At 39.1% G+C, this 21899-nt stretch overlaps 1 protein-coding gene and 1 long non-coding RNA gene across 2 annotated transcripts in view; one reads left to right on the top strand and one right to left on the bottom strand.

Moving 5' to 3' along the window:
• znf277 (zinc finger protein 277) overlaps nt 1-21899 on the top strand; it is a 74921-nt gene that overhangs the window by 28677 nt on the left and 24345 nt on the right. Inside the window, exons 5-7 of the mRNA XM_043709521.2 lie at nt 13571-13662; nt 14417-14527; nt 20237-20369. Coding sequence (XP_043565456.2) covers nt 13571-13662; nt 14417-14527; nt 20237-20369 — 336 coding nt within the window. The remainder of the gene's footprint in view (nt 1-13570; nt 13663-14416; nt 14528-20236; nt 20370-21899) is intronic.
• LOC148146757 (uncharacterized) overlaps nt 1-21899 on the bottom strand; it is a 41656-nt gene that overhangs the window by 16901 nt on the left and 2856 nt on the right. Inside the window, exon 2 of the long non-coding RNA XR_015760438.1 lies at nt 20895-21080. This is a non-coding gene — a long non-coding RNA (uncharacterized LOC148146757). The remainder of the gene's footprint in view (nt 1-20894; nt 21081-21899) is intronic.

Below are 21899 nucleotides of genomic sequence, written 5' to 3'. Positions count from 1 at the left end.
ACAGAACCACAACAACGAGCACCCGCGCTACAACTCTTCTCCCAAACTTTGAATAAGCATAGAATGGCTGAAAGACAATTTGAAGAATATGGTACCTTTAATAGATTTCTGAATTTGGAAAATGCAGGCCTGATGTGAAAACTGATAATGAATGACTGCCAGAAATCCATGGAAGATAGTTAACTGATCATTCCAGTATGACCATAAATTAATATCACTGTCAGGATCTTGGTTATTTGTAAGATTTTAGAGTCCATTGTTAAGAATGAGATGTTGGAAGTGCATGGTACAGCATAGGGCTGCATCTGCACAGCTTTGTGAAAGGAGAGTAATGCATGACAGATCTGTTAGAATTCTTTCAGTTGGTGATGAGCAAGTTAGTCAAAGAAGAGCCAGTGGACGTGATTTATCTGGATTCCCAAAAAGTCTTTGATAAGCTACCACATTGGAGGCTGCTAAATCTGCTTATGCCTTTCGAGTCACATATTTGGACACAATGGGAGTTGGAGTGCGTTACTTTTCCCTTCAGCTTCATTTTAGTTTAAACATTCCCATCTCTTGCTACGTAAGAATGCTGCTGACTCCCATCTTCTGAAGGATAATTTGAATTGGGCAATAATTCCTGGCCATTCAAGTGACATCCTGTGTAGCATGAAAAATAAAGTAAGAATACCATGCACTCCCAATGCCTCGGAGCAGTTTGATTTTTTAAAAAAAGGATGTTGAGTTCTCATAGGCCCAGGCAGTGGGCTGTGGAAGGGGTCATGAACCCTGACATGAGTGCCTCTCTTCCACAATTATGCTGTGGCTTGACCTCCTTGGACAGAGAGCACAGTGTCTACAGGTATCCTCAAGATTTTCCAGAATTGGTGGGCAGTAGAAGAGCCAGGATGCATTAGTTCTGCCTTCCCCCAATATTTTGATTGCCACCCCACCTTGCTTTGTTTTTTGCTTTTAGCTTTTGGTTCTTGTCATAGTATTTATTATTTGTTAATTGATCATGAGGGTTTTTTTTTTAATGCTGAGTTCTTCCCCAGTTGGTGTTGGCAAGAAGGAAGCTTGAAACTGATGTTTTTATTATGTAATACATTTACAATAAAATCTTTTTATGTCTCTGAAAGTCTTTTGCTGTTAAAATCAGAACGCAGATGTCCTATTAGTTTTTTTAAAACACCCTATTGGTGTTTTATTTGTTCATGCTATGAAGGATGTCACCTGCGTGGCCAAGAATTATTGCCCAATCTTAATTATCCTCCAGTAGATGGTAGTTAACAGCATTCTTCAGCCGCATCCCATGAATACATAAAATGTCAGTTGCATGTATGGTTTGGGGGGAGCTTACAGTTGTTGTTCCCCCATGTGTCCGCTGCCCTTATCTGTCTAAGCTAGAGTTTGTGCCTTGGTGAGTTGCCCCAGTGATGAAGAGCTTATACCCAAAACGTTGATTCTCTTGCTCCTCAGATGCAGCTTGACCTGCTGTGCTTTTCCAGCACCACACTATCCGTCCAATACATTTGTGCATGGTATACACTACTGATGCTGTGGTCCACGGTGGATGGGCTACAGTTAAGAAAACTGCTTTTTTTCTGGTTGTTTTGAAACTACTTGAGCATTGGAGCTGTGTTCCTTGAGGCAAATGAAGAGTATTCCAACATACTCTTGACTTGTGCCTTGCAGGTAGTGGACAAGCATTCTGTAATTCAGAGGTATTATGATCTTAGCGAATGTTATTTCTGGACAAGTCCGATTCCAGACAGAAACCTGGCTTGATAGATCGTGTTTTTGATTTAATGAGTTGATCTTTCTTTGAGATAGAAATGTGCTGTATTACAGATTTTGTTTTAACAATAAAACAGAAGTTTATTAAGCAAAAGAAATGAAGATCTAAAATAAACTTTTATTTACTTAGAACAGTAATTAGAGAGTTTTAAACATAGTGGAAGTGTAATTCCATTAATTCCAAAGCACTCCTGTACAAAAAAAACCGTATACCTTGTACAGTACACAGTGTCAACTCTTGTACAATGCTCACACCAGAATCCCATTCTCTTAGTAGTTAGAGTTAATTTAACTGTGACTTTAACTTCTAGATTGGAACCCCACTGATTAGCTTTTTCCTGGAACAGTTGTATACCTGAGTTTAAACAGACTCTAATTTTCATCCTCTTGATGGTTTTATCTCAACTCTTCTGGTCTGCAAATATCACAAACATTTGCTCTAAGATAATCTAGTTTACTATGTTCTGCCCTTCACAGGAGCACTGGTCTATACATGCAAGGACTTCACCGGACTGTCTAATTGAAAGTTAAGCTGAAACAGAAATCATCATAGCTGCTATTGATGTTTCCTTTAAGCTAAAGAAACCTCCCTAAGTCTAGAAGTTTCTAACAGACTACAAATGAGAATGGTTCATACTGCTCACATAATAAAATCCTAAAGTAACCACAGTCCTATCATGCTGCCAGGGTAGCCCTCATAAACTGTGTTTAAACAGATCACAATGTCTCCAAAAATCTTTACAAATTAATAATTAACTTCAGATACACAGAAAACCCATGTGTTTCTACCCCAAAATTCAAAACTCAACTTAAAATAAATGGCATTAAAATATATGTATAACAGTTAATATCACCGAGGTCATTTTGTTGCCACAAAGTTCCAACCCCATTAAGTGTAACTTCAATATTTATTAACTAGTTCAATTAAATTTCTGGTGCATTATAGGCCCAAAGATGATGATTATGGAGGATTCTGGAAGAATAATGCAATTGAATGTTGAGGGAAAATGATTGGACTGTCTTTTTGTAAATAGCTGTTGGCCGAAACTTGTGTAATGTAAATATTACTCATCACTTCTCATCCCAAGCCTGAAAGGTCTTGTTCCATCTGGGCAAAGAGAATTTCTTTATTTATGTTATTATGAATGGAAATGAAATCTGTGCAATCATCAGTAGACATTTGCACTTCTTAGGATGACAGAAAAGCTATTAAAGAAGCAGCTAGTTTCTCGGGCTGTGTTGGAATAGTATTTGTTGCTTCTTAATGACAGTACTTTGCCTTTGTGAAAACTAGTTTCACATTGGAGCCATTGACTGTCATACCATTCACCTGTTCTTTCCTTCAACTTTATAATTTGTCTATTTCTCAACTGTCTCTACTTCTGCTTTAAAGCACCAAATATAATACTTTCCATAGTCCAGTATTTTGACTTTGAACTTCTGCTTTGATTTATCTGCAAGTTTATGTCCACTTTTGCATGTACCGAACAGTGAAAATAAGTGTTTTGTTATTTACCATATATAAGTCTCCTCAAGCTTTGAAGACTGGTTTTCGGTATTCTGTTACTATTCTCTGCTCACTGTGCGCAGCCCTTGCTTTTCAAACCTGTTATTGTAACTTTATCGTCTCAGCCTAGTTTTCTATTCCCACATTTTTCAAGCCTTCAAAGATCCTCACTCTTATGGCTTTCCCGAAACCACAGGCAATTCTCTAACCTATTCTGTATAGATTTATCATGACCATTTCACTTTATTAACCATTGCTGTATATAAAATCCAGAACATTTTTTATTTCTGGTTCCTCATGCAGTTTGTGGATCTATATCCTCAACCTCTCTTGAAAGTTACATTTATTCACATTATTGTTCAATTATTTTCTTATTCATGAAGCCTGCTAATTCATTTCTATCGGCTCATTTTTCCCAAGCCGGCTCCGTGCTCCTGCATTGATAGCCATCTTAATGGAGTCTGTTGCCAAAGAGATTTCAGCATTGACATTTGTAAAATGAGTGTTTTTTTTTTTCTCTTTCATGATTAAGAATTGTGAAGAGCAATAATCTTTTTTAAAAACCTTGCATAAAAAAAATTATGCTGGTACATGTGATGTCAGAAACCTGAGATTGAGATGTAGTGCATCATTGCTGTATTATCCCTAAACAGCTGATTTTTGTCAACTTTAATCTGCATCTCTGCCAGGAAACTAGCATATGTCAATACAAATAATATTATTAAAGATGATTCTGTACTTCAGTAATTCGAATGCATACTGTTAGATCTGTCCTAGCAGCAATTAAGTTTCCATTTGCTTAAGACTCCCTTGTTTTCTATTATTGTTGCCAAATTGGCTGATTGAATTGTGCAGTGGATGCAAATATTTGTAAGTATCTTAAATATAAGATGAAAAGTTCAAGGCAAATCAGATGTTTTAAAAAAGCAACTACTTTGGGTTGGACACTTATATTTAGGCATCCATGTGTTGGAAGTGTGGCAAAATTAGAATGATGTTTGGTTATGCTCATATTTTCCCATTGAAATGAGTTTCTTATCACAAAACAGCTATGGAAGGTGCAATATGAAATACTCCCATTTATTTTCAATTTATCATGGAGCAGGCCGTTGATTGTGAAATCCTGAAGCATGTCAAATACATCTAATGGCAATATGGCTTGGTATTGCAAATATTGTTTTCATGTGTTTTAGTATATAATTTTGTGAGGTATTGAAGTTGGTAGAAAATAGAACAGTGCACTTGAAGCATTTCAGAGTTTCATGGAATTAAACGATTGGGGCATATTGTTTTTAGAGGCAAACAGTCAGCAAGATAAGGTTATCAAAATGCTGGGCTTGAGTGATCATCAGAACACCCAAAGCAAATACAATGTCCATTTAATAAATCAGAATAGAAGAGATGGAGTTTAAAAAAGCAGATAGTTTGCTTAGCTGGAGATGCACCTGTGAAGCTTGCATTAACAACAGCTCAGAGGGCATGAGAGCTAATTTAGCTTAAAGCATTAAGAAAACTCAAGGTTAAAGACAGCCTGAGCAGTGTAGGATACATGGAGAGGTTATATCTTAAGGTCCTCTGTTTTCAGATCATCTGGTGTTGAGTTTATTGGGAGAAGTTAGTTGCATTTTGAAGGTGAGTGCTATAGCTAAAAGGTAGGTTCAGGTATTGCTGTTAGGCAGGAGAAGGCCCTGAAAACCAGAGCAGAACTGAGAATAGGGTGAACTTAGTCCACAAGCACAATTTGCTGATGCAGCTGAGAAAGATTGGAGCTTAAAGAAATTCAGCAGCAGCTTGTTAAAGCTACCCATCTTAAAAGTTGAAACAGTAAATAAACTCATTGGAGCACTTCCAGGAATCTGAGAGACCTTGATTACTGGGATTGTACTCCCAAGTTTGAGCAGACATTGAGGCAGTCTAAGTCAATGGTTTCAGAGTGTCCAAGGCTCGATTTTGGAAAGAGAGGAATTCCAGTCTCTTGCAAGCTAAAAATGCAGCAATCTCTTGTGTCATAAGTGTCTGCCTAAGACTTACCTTGACTAAATCAAATATTTAAAGTGCAGTCTGCGGTGTGTGCAACTGCAGTTTGATTATTCACTTATGATTACTTTTATTAATCGTGAATATCTAAGTTGTATGTGGAGTATAAAAGGATTAGAGTCATAATCTTACTGTTCAAAATATCTATTAGTCATTATTAATAGTTTTTCTCTAGTTGATATCATAAAGATTTTATTTCATATTTCAATTCAACCCCAAATTATTATTTTTACCTTTAGTCCTTAGAATCATAGAATCATATGGCATAGAAACAGACAATGCACCCTATCATGTCTATGCTGACCGACAAGCACCAAACTGAACTATTCCCATTTACCTGCACTTGGTCCATAATGACTGTGCCCTAGCATTTTAAGTGTTCATCCAGATGTTTCATAAATGTTGCAAGAGTAACTGCCTCTACCACTCTCAGGCAGCACCTTCCTGTCTCGACTACTCTGTGGATGAAAAAAACATTTCTGTCAGATCTCTTCTAAATAACTTATTCCTTGCTGTAAAGATATGCCCTGTCGTCTTAAGGATGTCTGCAATGGAGAAAAGATTGTCACAATCCACAGACTCTCATAATTTTGTAAATCTCAATTAGATTCTCTCTCCCCCCCCTCCCCCCCCCCCCCCCCCCCCCCCCCCGCCGCCTCCTCTGCTCAAAGGACAACAAACCCAGCCTATTGAGTCTGTCCTCCTATTTGAGACTTTTCATCCCAGACAGCATCCTGGTGAATCTCTTCTACTCCCTCTCTAGTGCAATCACGTCTTTATGATAGTGTGGCAACCAGAACTGCACACAGTATTCCGTCTGTGGCCTAACCAATGTTTTATAAAGTTGTAATCAAATGTTCTTGCTCCTGTATTCTGTGCTCCAGCAAACGAAGAGAAGCACCCCATAAATCTCCTTCACTCTCATTTTGCTGACACCTTCAGGGATCTTTGGAGCTTGATATTAAGGCCTCATTGTTCCTCAGTACTCCCTAGTGACTCATCAGCCATTCTGTACATCCCTCCCTTCTTAGACCTCCCAAAATGCATCTTAAGACCATAAAATAGGAGCAGAGTTAGACCAGTCAACCCATTGGGTCTGTTTCACCATTCAATCATGATTTAAATGTTTCTCAATCCCATTCTCCTGCCTTGTCCTCACAACCTTTGATCCCCTTACCAATCAAGAGCCTGCCTATCTCTGTCTTAAATATGCTCAATGACGTGGCCTCCACAGATTTCTGTGGCAATGGGTTCCTCATCATCTCACTTCTAAAGAGTTGTCCTAGTTTCTCCTCCTAGTGAAAACATTTTTATCCATGTCCATCCTATCCAGGTCTGTCAGTAATCTGTAAATTTCAATCAGATTCTTTCCCCCATCCTTCTAAACCCCATCAAGTACAGACTGAGAGTCCTCAACCGCTCTTCACATGACAAGCTTTTCATCCCAGGGTCATTCTTATAAACCTCCCCTGGACTCCCTCCAACACCAGCAAATTTTTCCTTGGATACAGGGCTCAAACCTGCTGAAAATATTCCAAATGCAGTCTGACCAGAGCTTTATGCAGCCTCAACAGCACATCTGTTCTTGTATTCTACCCTCCTAGACATGAATGTTAACATCGTATTTATCTTCCCAACTGCCACTGAACCTGCATGTTATCCATAAGAGTATCCTGAACTAAAGTTCCCAAGTCTCTTTTGTCTTCCTCAGCAACTACCTCTGTCAGCAATGGAGAACTGCAAGCCTTTGATTGTAGGTCTTCTGTGTGGGACACATGCCTCTGGAATCCTGGATCCTAGGAAAGCCTGGTATAGTCCCACGAATTGTCTGATGGGCGTTTGTATCTGTCACGTTTTCTCCATCTGGAGACTGGTGCTGATTATCTAATACCAAGACTAAATTCTGCTCTGTATTTCCAGGAAATTTAGATTCGTCCAATAGCTGTTGGAAAAATATTCCTCTTCCCTTCCCCTTTATTTCTTCTAGCTTTGCCTCACTTTGATCCCCATTCACTGATCAGCGGGAACACTTCCATTATTTACCTGCAGTGAATTTGCAGGTGTGTGTCTCTCTCACTCTCTCCCTTCCCTCAATTTTACCCTGACCCCCTGCCCTAACATCCTAATCCCTTGATGGCTATTGTTCATTTGTCTATCATTGCGGCAACTTCAGGCTCTGCTATAATTATACGAGGAGAATTTATAATCTCTTATTTTAAAAGTAACTGGAGAAATGTTGAAGCAAAGAACCTGTAAGGCTCAGTTAGAGTCATAGAGATGTACAGAATGAAAACAGATCCTTCGGTCCAACCCATCCATGCCGACCAGATATCCCAACCCAATCTAATCCCACCTGCCAGCGCCCGGCCCATATCCCTCCAAACCGTTCCTATTCATATACCCATCCAAATGCCTCTTAAATGTTGCAATTGTACCAGCCTCCACCACTTCCTCTGGCAACTCATTCCATACACGTACCACCCTCTGCGTGAAAACATTGCCCCTTAGGTCTCTTTTATATCTTTCCCCTCTCACCCTAAACCTATGCCCTCTCGGTCTGGACTCCCCGACCCCAGGGAAAAGACTTTGTCTATTTATCCTATCCACGCCCCTCATAATTTTGTAAACCTCTATAAGGTCACCCCTCAGCCTCTGATGCTCCAGGGAAAACAGCCCCAGACTGTTCAGCCTCTCCCTGTAGCTCAGATCCTCCAACCCTGGCAACATCCTTGGAAATTTTTTCTGAACCCTTTCAAGTTTCACAACATCTTTCCGATAGGAAGGAGACCAGAATTGCACGCAGTATTCCAAAAGTGGCCTAACCAATGTCCTGTACAGCCGCAACATGTCCTCCCAACTCCTGTCCTCAATACTCTGACCAATAAAGGAAAGCATACCAAACGCCTTCTTCACTATCCTATCTACCTGCGACTCTACTTTCAAGGAGCAATGAACCGGCACTCCAAGGTCGCTTTGTTCAGCAGCACTCCCGAGGACCTTACCATTAAGTGTATAAGTCCAGCTAAGATTTGCTTTCCCAAAATGCAGCACCTCGCATTTATCTGAATTAAACTCCATCTGCCACTCCTCAGCCCATTGGCCCATCTGGTCCAGATCCTATTGCAATCTAAGGTAACCCTCTTCGCTGTCCACTACACCTCCAATTTTGGTGTCCTCTGCAAACTTACTCTTATGCTCGCATCCAAATCATTTATGTAAATGACAAAAAGTAGAGGACCCAGCAGTGATCCTTGTGGCACTCAACTGGTCACAGGCCTACAGCCTGAAAAACAACCCTCCACCACCACCCTCTGTCTTCTACCTTTGAGCCAGTTCTGTATCCAAATGGCTAGTTCTCCCTGTATTCCGTAAGATCTAACCTTGCTGATCAATCTCCCATGGGGAACCTTGTCGAACGCCTTACTGAAGTCCATATAGATCACATCTACTGCTCTGTCCTCATCAATCTTTGTTACTTCCTCAAAAAACTAATCAAGTTTGTGAGACATGATTTCCCATGCACAAAGCCATGTTGACTATCCCGAATCAGTCCTTGCCTTTCCAAATACATGTACATCCTGTCCCTCAGGATTCCTTCCAACATCTTGCCCACCACCGAGATTCGGCTCACCAGTCTATAGTTCCCTGGCTTGTCTTTACCACCCTTCTTAAACAGTGGCTCCACGTTTGCCACCCTCCAGTCTTCCAGCACCTCACCTGTAACTATCAATGATACAAATATCTCAGTAAGAGGCCCAGCAATCACTTCTCCAGCTTCCCACAGAGTTCTCGGGTACACCTGATCAGATCCTGGGGATTTATCCACCTTTAACTGTTTCAAGACATCCAGCACATCCTCCTCTGTAATCTGGACATTTTGCAAGATGTCACCTTCTATTTCCCTACAGTCTATATCTTCCATATCTTTTTCCACAGTAAATACTGATGCAAAATATTCATTTAGTATCTCTCCCATTTTCTGTGGCTCCACACAAAGGCCGCCTTGCTGATCTTTGAGGGGCCCTATTCTCTCCCTAGTTACCCTTTTGTCCTTAATATATTTGTAAAAACCCTTTGGATTCTCCTTAATTCTATTTGCCAAAGCTATCTCATGTCCCCATTTTGCCCTCTTGATTTCACTGTTAAGTACGCTCCTACTTTCTTCATACTCTTCTAAAGATTCACTCGATCTCTCCTGTCTATACCTGACATATGCTTCTTTCTTTTTCTTTACTAACCCCTCAATTTCTTTAGTCATCCAGCAGTCCCTATACCTACCAGCCTTCCCTTTCACCCTGACAGAAATATACTTTTTCTGGTTCAAAGTTTGTGCGAAGATTTGTAGCTCGGGTGCTCGTTGTTGTGGTTCTGTTCGCCGAGCTGGAAGTTTTTGTTGCAAACGTTTCGTCCCCTGGCAACATGATGATGTCGCCTAGCCAGGGGACGAAACGTTTGCAACAAAAACTTCCAGCTCGGCGAACAGAACCACAACATACTTTCTCTGGATTCTTGTTATCTCATTTCTGAAGGCTTCCCATTTTCCAGCCATCCCTTTACCTGCGAACGTCTGCCTCCAATCAGCTTTCGAAAGTTCTTGCCTAATACCGTCAAAATTGACCTTTGTCTAATTTAGAACTTCAACTTTTAGATCTGGTCTATCCTTTTCCATCACTATTTTAAAATGAATACAATTATGGTCGCTGGCAGCAAAGTGCTCCCCCACTGACACCTCAGTCACCTGCCCTGCCTTATTTCCCAAGAGTAGGTCAGGTTTTGCACCTTCTCTAGTAGGTACATCCACATACTGAATCAGAAAATTTTCTTGTACACACTTGAGAAATTCTTCTCCATCTAAACCTTTAATACTATGGCAGTCGATGTTTGGAAAGTTAAAATCCCCTATTATAACTACCCTATTATTTCTACAGATAGCTGAGATCTCCTTACAAGTTTTTTTTCCTCAATTTCCCTCTGACTATTGGGGGGGGTCTATAATACAATCCCAGTAATAGAAAGAGTTGATTAACAGGATCAATTGAGAATGTATTTTAGAGACGCCACACAGTCGGATTGGACCAAATTGTCTTTGAAGTGAACAAAACAAATTTGCTTGGGTAAAACTGGATCACGGTAGTATCGGACAGCAGCTTTGAGCAATGTATAACTATTTTCAGTGCAATGTATAACTATTTTCTTTGACTGCTAACAAATTATAAAATCCAACTTAAACTGCATTTGTGTGGCCACCCTCAGCTCTGTGGTGAGTCAGACGGTCCTGGGTTCAAGCCCTACTTACTGTGTTTGAACACTAATCCAGGAGAAGTAATCAAGGCATTGGTGAAGTATTATTTGCCTCTTCAAATGAATATACAGGCACTCCCTGTTTTCCATGTGCAAGTCGATTTGTATGCAAATCGGAACACAGTGCAGGACAATGTGAAACAGCTGTTCATAAGTACTGGAAATGTTTGTTTGTCAGGTCTTTAACATTACACCACTATTTGGGATTACATTTGCAATATGAACATTCGTAAGTCAGATGATCATAAATCAAGGACCCACTGCATGCCAATTCCAGGAAGAACTTGGTATTTTCACTGGTTGAATTTATCTCCTTGTTTGTGCTCCCCTCCTATGCACAATTCAATCTGAGATGTCAAAGGTAAATGACTGCTTAGCAATTTGGAATACTTGAGAATTTGAAAGATGCGGTGCAAATAGCCTGTTCTTTTCTTTTGTTGTTCTCTGTTCAGTTCCACTACGTATTACTTGGCTTTTGTTTATTAATAAATAAAACTACTCTATGAGCAAAACAGAGCAAATGCCTACCCACAGAATTTGTCTCAGACATTAAAAGCATGACTAGACAGAGTAGATAAGAGAAACTCTCATGAAAACCTTAACTGTGAGATGACACACATTTTAAGTGTAAAAAGCCTAAGTAATGTGAGGAAAAGCTTTCTGTGCAACAAGTCATAGTGGCTCAGACTTGAGAGACTGATAGAGACAGGTACAATTGAGACTTTCAAGAGAGTTAGATAGTTGACTGAAAAGGAAGAATGTGTGGGGTTACCCGGAGAAGTGGGAGATGTCACAAGGTGAATTTCTTTTAAAGAGCTAGTGCAAAAAGATGGGCCTTGTGGCCTTCTGTTGCACTGTACAAATTCTGTAAGTTAGGCATGATTCAGATCTTAAGCTATGTTTAGAAATGTGTGCCTGATGCAAAATGTAATGGTGTATTCTTATTTCACAATAGCATTTCTATTCCAATAAGTAGCACAGACTGATCTAATTACAGTTCAAAACATAATTAGGAAAGTTAACACAATCATTTACATATAAGCATATTTTCACCATCAAAAGAAAAAAATTATTAACTTTCATTCCTGTGAAAATATATTACAGATGTTCAAAATGTCAAATTTGTCAGGAAAAAAAGATTGTTTTTGTGTAGCCTAAAATAACAGGAATTTCCTGTTATCCACTAGTGTTTGGACTGAAGCCTGTGGACTAATTTCTGTTTGCTCCTAAAAATGCTAAAACATAATGGAGACTTAAAATCAATACAAAACGCATATTTGAGACTTATATTTCTAGAGTTTTTCAAATATTATGGAAAACAAAAGAAAGATCTTTAATTCATGTAGAACCTCAGGTCACCTCAAAGCACTGCGCAAACAATACCTTCCTTGTAACTATTGTTATGCAGGTAAACATAGAATTCAGAAAAAAAACCATGTTGAACAACAAGCAAATAACTGACCACAGCATTTATTCTTGGTGAGACAAATGTTAGCCAGAACACACACAATTTCCCTACTTCTCAAATAGTGCCCAGGAGTCTTTTATGAACATTCAGGAACCTGACGAGGCTTCATTTTATGGTTATTTGAATAAAACATAGATATGCCAGAGCTCTGTCAGGACTGCTCTGAACTTCAATGCTCTATGTCAAGGACAATGAGGCTGAAATCATAATGTTCTGACATCATTCTGAGTCTCCTCAATTGAAACGAGCTGACACTTAGTAACATTGGCACAAATCTTCAATGTCCAATTTGTTGAAGACCAGATGTATAGCAGAGGATGTGTATCATGATGCTATAGCTATTCTGACCTGTGGATCTACGAGGTAATTGCTCGGGATGTTTAAATTTCAGGTGTGGGCAATGAGGTGCTGTTCTCCCAGCTTACACTGAGCCTCGCTGGAGCACTGCAGCTGACCTGAGGCAGAAATATTGCCATGGGAACACAGTGAAGGGTTTAAGTGACAAACAACTGGAAGCTCAGGGTTGCTTTTATGGACACACAAAAGTTGAAGTTGTCACACAGACTGAATTTAATCTTCCAAGTGTACACAAAACCATATTGTGAACAGCAAATAAAGTAGACTAGATTGAGTGGTGCAAGTAATTCGCTGCTTCATATGGAAGGTGTGCATGCGGCCTGCCACAGTGCTCCAACGAGGTTCCGTGCAAGATGGAGGAACAACGCCTCCCCTTCTGCTGTGGTACCTTAGGCTTCAATACTTAATCTTGAGTTTCACAATTTTACAGCGTGAAACCCATCATCTGTGTTCATTATCCTCCCCTACACCCAGGTCCAGTTTTGAGTTGCTCCCAGTACAGCAAACCCACTTACTACTATTTATACTTCTCGTTAGCACCCTTCCCAGGAACTGTCTCTCTTTATCTATACCTCTCTTTATCTATACCTTCTCTCTCGCTCTTGCGCGCGCTCTGTCTCTCTCTCTTTCTCTCTCGTGCTCTCGATCTCACACTGTTTCTCTCGCGCTCGATCTCACACTGTTTCTCTCGCGCTCTCTCTCACTGTTTCTCTCGCGCTCTCTCTCACTGTTTCTCTCGCGCTCTCTCTCACTGTTTGTCTCGCGCGCTCTCACGCTGTTTCTCTCTGTGTGTCTCTCTGGGAACCATTTCTATATATTCTATTCACTGTCTCCACCCCCAGCCATCCCATCATCAGCATAAACACCAACTTTTCCCAGCAACAATCAGTTTTGAAGTTCAATTTTAACTTTTTATTTCTACAAATGCTGTCAAAGCTGCTGAGTTTCTCCAGTGCTTACAGTTTTTGATGTGCAAGGATACATTTGATTACAACCAGATATCCATATTATCCAAACAGCAATAGCTTTATGATTGCTTAATCTTGTCTGTTTATTCCCTCATTGTTCTCTATGATAAATATAACATGGTCAGCTTTTCTGACTTATTTCCTTTTTTACAGGAAGAGGTTTTGGAACAGCAACAACAGGAAAGGAATGACAGCAACTTTGCCCGTATCTGTATGTTTTGTAGTGAAGAATTTGCAGGAAACAGGTCTGTCATTTCTGAAGCAGCTGTGCTTTTTTAATTGTGGGAACTTTGAAGTGATATTGATGAAATTGTCCAGTGTTTTCTCCCAATTAACCATTTGTAACTAGTCATCTAGTAACCCATGGTAAGCCACATGCTGAGGCTGATATTAGAAAACATTAAAATGTTTGCAATTTGTGATTAATTTGTTGAATTGTTGTGCAATGTTTATACCATATTTCACTAATTACTGAGAATTTCTAAGTATAAAACTATATTTTCTTGAATTACTCTTGTTTGGGGCTGACACTGGTTATCTCGGTTGGCTTTCGTGTGATTTCGAATAATGCCAAGTAAGAGCACACATTTATTTCCCACTACAACTGATGTCAACTTCAATCCTGACTCCTTACCCTGTTCTTGAGAGTGGAGCACATAAACAAAAACCAAAAGAACTGCAAATGCTAGAAATCAAAAACAAAATCACAAATTTCTGAAAAAACTCAGCGGGTCTGGCAGTATCTGTGGAGAGAAATCAGAGTTAACACTTCAGTTTCAGTGACCCTTCCTCAGAACTCAAACCCATTCTGAGACCTGCTGAATTTTTCCAGCAACTTCTGTTTTTGTATCAAGAGAGACAATTTGAAATGAAGCATACGGAAAGTGTGAGCCAAAGTATGGCCGATGTTGGGAGCTTGACATTATAAAAATGCAAGGTTAAGTAAAGACCTGGGTGAAAAATAATATTTCAAGTTTTATTTTGTATCTGTTTATGCAGGGCTATTCTGTTCAACCACATGGCGAAAGATCATTCTTTTAATGTGGGCTTACCAGACAATATTGTGTACTGTAATGAATTCCTGGATTTGGTGCAGAAAAAGATGGATAAGTATGCATGTTTTAAATTTTTTGAATAGATACATGAAAACAACAGTGACGCTGCATTGAACAGTGTGTGGAAGACAAAAATGGAGCCTTTGCCATAGTGCTAAGTTCTTGATTATCTGTCAATTGCAAGGGATTGGAAAATAATGCGCTTCTCCTTTCAACTGCTCTTGTTTGCCTTCGTTTCATTTCAAGTGAGTCAAGATGAGTCCCAACATGACCCACTGCAAAATTGTTTCGAACATCCTTTAACAATCAGACCACAAGCCAATTGACTGTGGGCTTAATCCTTATAAACCTCTGTCAGATTGATGATGAGCAAGTATCAGAATCGAACTAGACCTTTGCATTTCTTTTCTCATTTGTGATCGGAAAAGCAACACAAATGTTCATTTTGGTTTGAAATTCATTTTTTGTTCAAGTAATCATACACCTATATAATATCAAGGGCCAGATTACCTACACATTTTGCCTTACCTTTCAAAGGGATGCAAGGATTTTTTTTCATTATTCCCAAATTATAAAGCCAATTTAGGTATCTCGGGTCCTAAGTCTTTTTTTTTGTACGACTGCTCAGAAACTTTAACTCATTGAAAATGTGCTTCTGCACACTTGGTAAATAATGTGAGCCCAGCTTTATGTCTATGCAAATAGATAAGTTTCAAACTTACTCAGAATCAAGGTTAGGTGCATGCTTCTATGCTGCAGTTCGGCCAAAGCAGCCATTTTGTCCATGTTATTTCCATAGATTTTTAGTATTTGGGTTAACTGTAGTTTGTACGAGAAACGAATGTTTTTCTCTATCTGTCTGTAACAGGTGAAAAACTTTATTTTCCATCAACAATCAACACTTATTTTAGTTGTCTTTGTGCTCACTTGAACAAACTTGTATTCAAAACATTTCAGCGGGACTATGCACCTTTCACACTTCTTTGCAACAGCGTGGCCTCACCTCACTGTGAACAGAACCATAAGAAATCTGACAGTTTTAATATCCTAGTTACCTCAGACTTTATTTGTCAAGTTATCAGGATGTAGAATTATTGAGTCTCACTTAAAAAGTTATTAAAAGAGATAACATGCAAATTACTCTGTCTGGATTTCATTGGATCCAAATATAAATGTGCTGGCAATGGTGTGTGTTGTATATGTGAACATATGAATTAGGAGCAGCAGTAGCCATTCAGCCCTGCAAATCTGTTCTGCCTTTCAATAAGATCATCTGACAGCTCTGCATTTCTATCCTCTCCCAATAACCTTTCACGCCTTTGCTTCTATCCTATCCAAACATCCCCCCCCCAACCACCTTATATAGATTCAAAGACTCTGCTTGCAGTACCTTCCAAGGGAAGAAAGCTCAATGATCCATGCCTTCTGTCAGAAAGTATTTCAGGTCATCTCTGTTTTAAATGTTTGACCCATTTTTAAAATGACCCTCCATTTCTAGAATCTTCCACAAGAGGAAACTTCCTTTTCACATGCACACTGTCAAGATTGACCAGAATTTTGTGTTTGATGCATCTTAACTTCCAGGTCATTTCATCCAGTCCAAAAATGAATAAGCCTTAATTTAGGTGATGCCAGTATTGTTGTTAACGTACCAAACAGCTGGTAAATAGAATGAACATTGACTCACCTTCAAAAATAAGCCCATCAAGGGTGCATAGAAAATTCCAAAATGCTTACTCCTCAAAATTGGTGACTTTGAGGTGAAAACTAGGTATAACGGAGATATTACCTGGGTATACATGTTAAATTCCAGCAAAATAGTTCTCGAAAGAGAATGTGGCCAACGTAAAATGTATACTTGAATGCAAATTACAGCAGAACTGCTTTTTCTAAAATGACCACATTTATGCCAGAGTTGCATCAGATTAAATTTAGGCCTAGTGCTAATGAACTGTCTCATATCATTTGTCAAATCACAAAGTGCATCCACAAACCTTTTGAAACCTGAACCTTTTGAAACCTAAACAATTAGAAATATCTCTCCCTGCATATCACCAGTTTTAGAAGGAAAATCTTCAGTTCCCATCCTCTTGTCAAGAAATCCTTTCCATAAAGGCCACTGTGGTTTTAAATAGAGACAGAACAAGAGCAATAAAAAGAGGAAATGGTAGAGGTACACAGATAAAGCTGCAAAAATAGAAGGAAATTTAAACTAGAGTTCTACACCCAGCAGAGTGCACACACGATACTGCTCACTTGATATTGTCCTTTTCACAAGGCCTGCTTAAGAAAACATAGGTGTGAAAGTGTTATATCTTCCAAAATGGCCTCAAAACATTCTCTCAAACTCAAAGAAACAAAGAATAAATTTACTTTGGACATCCAAGTTTGTACATTGCAAAATGGCTTGACTGTATCAATATTTACAAGAGATATTTTTTCCACTGTTCCTACATTTCTGCTATCCATTCTATTGCTTTCAGCCTGATCTGATGATATGCCTCAGAATATAACGTTATTGGCACTTGGCAGTGCTACAATATTCCAAGCTTGGTATTTTGGGAATGAGGTTGTACTCCAAACCCTCTGAAAGATTTTCCCTCGGCCTGCTGGGGATTGAACAGTTTGATCCTATTGCTTGCCACTAATGTGAATAAGCATCAAAAGAAAGATTAGTCTCATAAGAACAAAGTTAAGTCATACCTTTTCTCTGTAATCCAATGGTAATCTGAAGAGGATATCAGTTAGATTTTGAAGACCCAGAAAATTGCACCCCAAATATTTTAGAAGTTGTCAGCCATCGTTCTTTGTGCATGATCCCACAAATAATGTCAACGCATCTCCATTGAATATACTGATTGGTTTCAGTACTGTTTGTGGAGAAGGAAAATGCAGATGTCTTTTGTTCAGTGATCCCTGCTGGCTGTCCCTTCTCCACAGATGCCTCTTAGCATTTTCATATGTCATTTATTCAGCACCTTTACCTTTAAGCAGCACCCAGTAATCTGCATTTGCAACTTTGAATTCAACAGCTGACTTCCTCAGTCACCACTTTCCACTGTTGAATCCAACTTTTACATCTGACTGACAAATGACTTTCTCTTGTACCTTAATTTTTCTCAGCTTTATTCCAAACCTATGTCTCAGCCAGTGATAAACATGTTCAAAACTATCTACATTCTTAAAATGTTTCTTTGAACTGGTGAATGTTAGTAAATGAATTGGTGACAGAGATAGAAGACTGTTCACCTGTTCATTCTCTTTCAGTAGCATCTTGCCATGAGTTATCTTGAGGAAAAGAAAGTGGAAAAGCTGCTGTGTTACACTGCTACCATATTAGTTTCCCTGTAGACTCCCTCCCTAACCGGATTGCAAGTGTGCCTACATCAAATAGACTGAAGCAGTTCAAAGCAGCTTGCTACCACCCTCTCAAGGGCAGTTTGGGATGAGCAATAAATGCAGGCCCTATCAGCAAAGACCACATGTGCTGAATTAAGTTTTAAAGAAATATTTACTTGCTTTAGCAAATGAATTTGCAGGCAAACAGTTAAGGATCTAGGCAATGTGCTACTACTCTCCCACATCTCTGTTCCCGGCAGGTTGAGAAATGTAAGTCTCCAGGATTGTAATACAAAACAGATGACCAAATGTTGCAGAAGGAGGCTATCGTGCCTATCATGTCAGTTCTTTTAAAGAGCAATCCAAATAGTCCCAGTTCCCCCAACAGACCTACCAGTGATCTCCTGTCAAGTATTTATCCAGTTCTGTTTTAAAAGTTACAATTGCATCTGCTTTTACCTCCCATTTATTCAGTGTATTCCAGACATAGGTTATGACAACTTGAGAATCCAGTTGTTTGGTCGTGCACAACCTGACTATTGCTGAAAAAAGGCGCACTTTGTTAAAACATGTGTTTTGCACTTGTCCAGACAAGATACAAGAAATACCAACGTGGAGGGGAAACAACATTATATTCCATGAGAGGAGGTTGATTGGCAAATGGACTCTGATTGATGGAAGCATTGCCATGGAGAATGCGCCAGTTAGTAATGACCAATACTTAGCTGCCAAGTTTTGTTCAAATTTGAAATCAGGCAGGTTGATTCTGATTACTTAAGGCATTGCTCTGAGAAATTAATTAGAGAATGACTATCACCTACTTTGTTGAGTTAAAGCAGGTACAGTGTGTGTACATAAAATCAAAATACGCAGATACTGGAAATCTGAAAGAAAAACAGTAAATGCTGGAGAAATTTAGCAAGTCTGATAGCATCTATGGAGAGAGAGATAGACTTAAAGTTTAGAGTCCAGTATGACTCTTCTTAGAACTCAGTTTGTGTCCATGTTCATTACTCTCCAAAGCACAAGGCCTGATGTATTGGTGTAGGTAGTTTTCTGAACATACTTAATGCACTATTCTGTGAGCCCAACTGGCAATCCTAAAATGACGTCAGTGTAATTTGTCACACAGTCAAGGTTGTTTAGCAAATCAAAACAGAAATTGCCGGAGAAGCTCAGCAGGTCTGGCAGCATTTGTAGAGAGAAAACTGAATTAAAGTTTAAAATCCTATGACCCTTTACTGAATTACCTTTTAGTGTTGGACACTGTGTGAGGTTTGCAAGGTCTGATTGGATATGTCAGCACTTGGCTTATTCCAAACAGTCAAAAGATAATATTGTTTGATACACTCCATCTATGTATGGCCTATATACCTAGCATCACACTGGCACTACATTTTATTTTTCTGATGTTACTCATTTGTGAGATTGACAGAATATCTTCCTGGCTTGATGCCTGCATCTTGTTAGTGGTGGATGCCACTGGTGTTGCACCTGCATCGTAGTAATTCTAAACAGTTAATTTCACGTGTTGCTCAAACTTTTTGCAATTATATGCCCTTCCAGGGAGATCTCAAACTCGGTATTTTTCAGGACCAAACATGATGGCCTCAGGCCTATTAATGCATTGCACAATGTACAGCAAGAAATTAACTAATCAGGTTGCTTCTATTCACCAATGTAGCACTTAAAAAAAACCTTAGACATTCGCAGTACAATACTGTATCTTGGCAATCTAAATGCACAATCATTGTCTGAATTAGTACTCACTGAACTGTGATGAACTCTGTGATATTCAGTTTTAATGTCACCATATGCGTCCAAATAAATGGCTTTGCCATTGGATCTCCATGAGAGATAGCTTTTGCAAATATTTTTATTGGGTTCCATGAGAAACATGTCTTTGTAATTAACTAGTGCATTCCCCATGTCTATGGCTCAACAAATTAAAATCCATATGCCAACCAATCAGCATTCTTATTCAGCATCAATGTTTTCATTTTCCTTTGGTATTTCTTGAGCATTATTCTGAGGAGTGCAGAACTAAAAACATGGACAAAATGTTTTTTTTTGTTGCAATGTATTTTCTTCATGCTGCTCTGAGTCTTTGGTGATGAAATTAACTGGTCTGCTGAGTTATTGTCTCTCAGTTCTGTAGGAATATTCAAATCACAATTGAATGTGGCATTGAGTCCAGATAAATGAAACATTAAAGAGTGATGTCTGCATTATCCATGGTTCTTTTGATCTTGCCCTCAATTCACTTATTCAAGTACAAATAATTGCTAATTATCAACAATGTGATTTCAAGGTTTTAGATCTTTCGGATGATTTTCTGGTTGATTACATTTATGTGATCACTGAAAATTTATGTAGGAGTTTTGCACTTGAAAAATGTGTTATTGGCAAATGTCTGTTTCTGCAGTTTACAGTGTTTATATTGTGAGAAAACATTCCGTGACAAAAATACTCTCAAAGATCATATGAGGAAAAAGCAGCATCGCAGAATCAATGCCAAAAATCATGAATATGACAAATTTTACACCATTAACTATCTGGTAAGATTCGTATGTAGTTTTAGAGTCAAATAATTTAAAACAATGTAAAGATGAAAATTGCTGGTGGTGAGATGAGTGTGCATGTATTAATGAATTCAATGAAATTCTGCTATCCACTCTTTATTCCAGGCATTATCCTGTTTATTTTAATATCTCTTTTGAAATAATAGAATTATTCAAGCATCAATCACAAAGAATTTTGAAACTTTTTAAAACTGGTAACCAAAGTTAAGGAAAACATTTGTTTCAGTGTTACTCTGAGGATGTTGATGAGAAAAGCCATGGAACGGAGGGACCTAGGATGGTGGCGATCTGACAGGTCTACTTTGCTCATCTCTGCATCTCAGTTCAGGCAAAGTAGCACTCTCGCCTCCCCAATTAAATTATTTCTATGAAAAATTTGGTATTTAAAGAGCTTTTGAACTTAAAGAATTCATACAAATTCTGTTATAAAGTCTGCTTGATTAAAGAAATATATGACAAAAAGTAAAGGCTCCAGCATGTCCCAATACATGGGACACTCACCTGAGAAATCAGACACTTCCATGGCTGCAGCTGCAGCTCCCTCTTCTAGCCCATTGGAGTCATTCACTCACCAGGCCCTGGCTACGGAGTTTGCGAAACTGAGAGATGATCAAGTCACCAAATGAAAAGAAGTTCCGCGACAGACTGAACCCGAGCACAGTCATGCTCAACAAGCACGAGGAGTATCTGGAAGGCATAGGACATTGAATGGAGCAAGATGAAAGAAAAACAGCAGCTTCAGAAACCGAGATCAATTCTTCAAAAGAGCGAATTTGAGTACTGGAGAAACCCATTTGCTTGACAGAATTAAGCAAGATCTTCAGTAATGGGAGGCTGTTCCAATATCCTGGCTAGGCCAGGTAGCTCTTATCAAAATGAATGTTATCTCCCGTTTGTTATATCCTGTATGAATGTTCCTCTTAATTTTTCCGAGGCAAACATTCCAGAGATTTAATAGATGGTTTAGCTCCTTTATTTGGCGACCTCTTAACAAGCTGTCTAAATCGCAGTTGAGGGGGTGAGGAGGAGTGGATTTCCCGGATATTAAAAGATACCCTTCCAGGTACAAAGATCCTTGAAAGTTGCCACCCAGATTGATAGGGTTGTTAAGAAGGCATATGGTGTTTTAGCTTTTATTGGTAAAGGGATTGAGTTTCAGAACCATGAGATCATGTTGCAGCCTTACAAAACTCTGGTGCAACCACATTTGGAGCATTACGTACAGTTCTGGTCGCCATGTTATAGGAAGGATGTGGAAGTTTTGGAAAGGGTTCAGAGGAGATTTACTAGGATGTTGCCTGGTATGGAAGGAAGGCCTTATGAGGAAAGGCTGAGAGAACTGAGGCTGTTTTCGTTGGAGAGAAGAAGTTTGCGAAAAGTAAGATAACCAGAGGGTTAAATAGGTTAGACAATGAGAGCCTTTTTCCTCTGATGGTGATGGCCAGCATGAGGGGACATAGCTTTAAATTGAGGGGCGATAAATATAGGTTAAATGTCCGAGGTAGT

This window comes from Chiloscyllium plagiosum, unplaced genomic scaffold (assembly GCF_037043375.1).
Source record: "Chiloscyllium plagiosum isolate Xiang-an unplaced genomic scaffold, Cpla_swu_hap1 HiC_scaffold_19, whole genome shotgun sequence".
In the NCBI taxonomy this organism is placed as follows: domain Eukaryota; kingdom Metazoa; phylum Chordata; class Chondrichthyes; order Orectolobiformes; family Hemiscylliidae; genus Chiloscyllium; species Chiloscyllium plagiosum.
The sequence above is the reverse complement of the archived record's forward strand: the minus strand, read 5'-3'. Positions and strand labels throughout refer to the sequence as shown.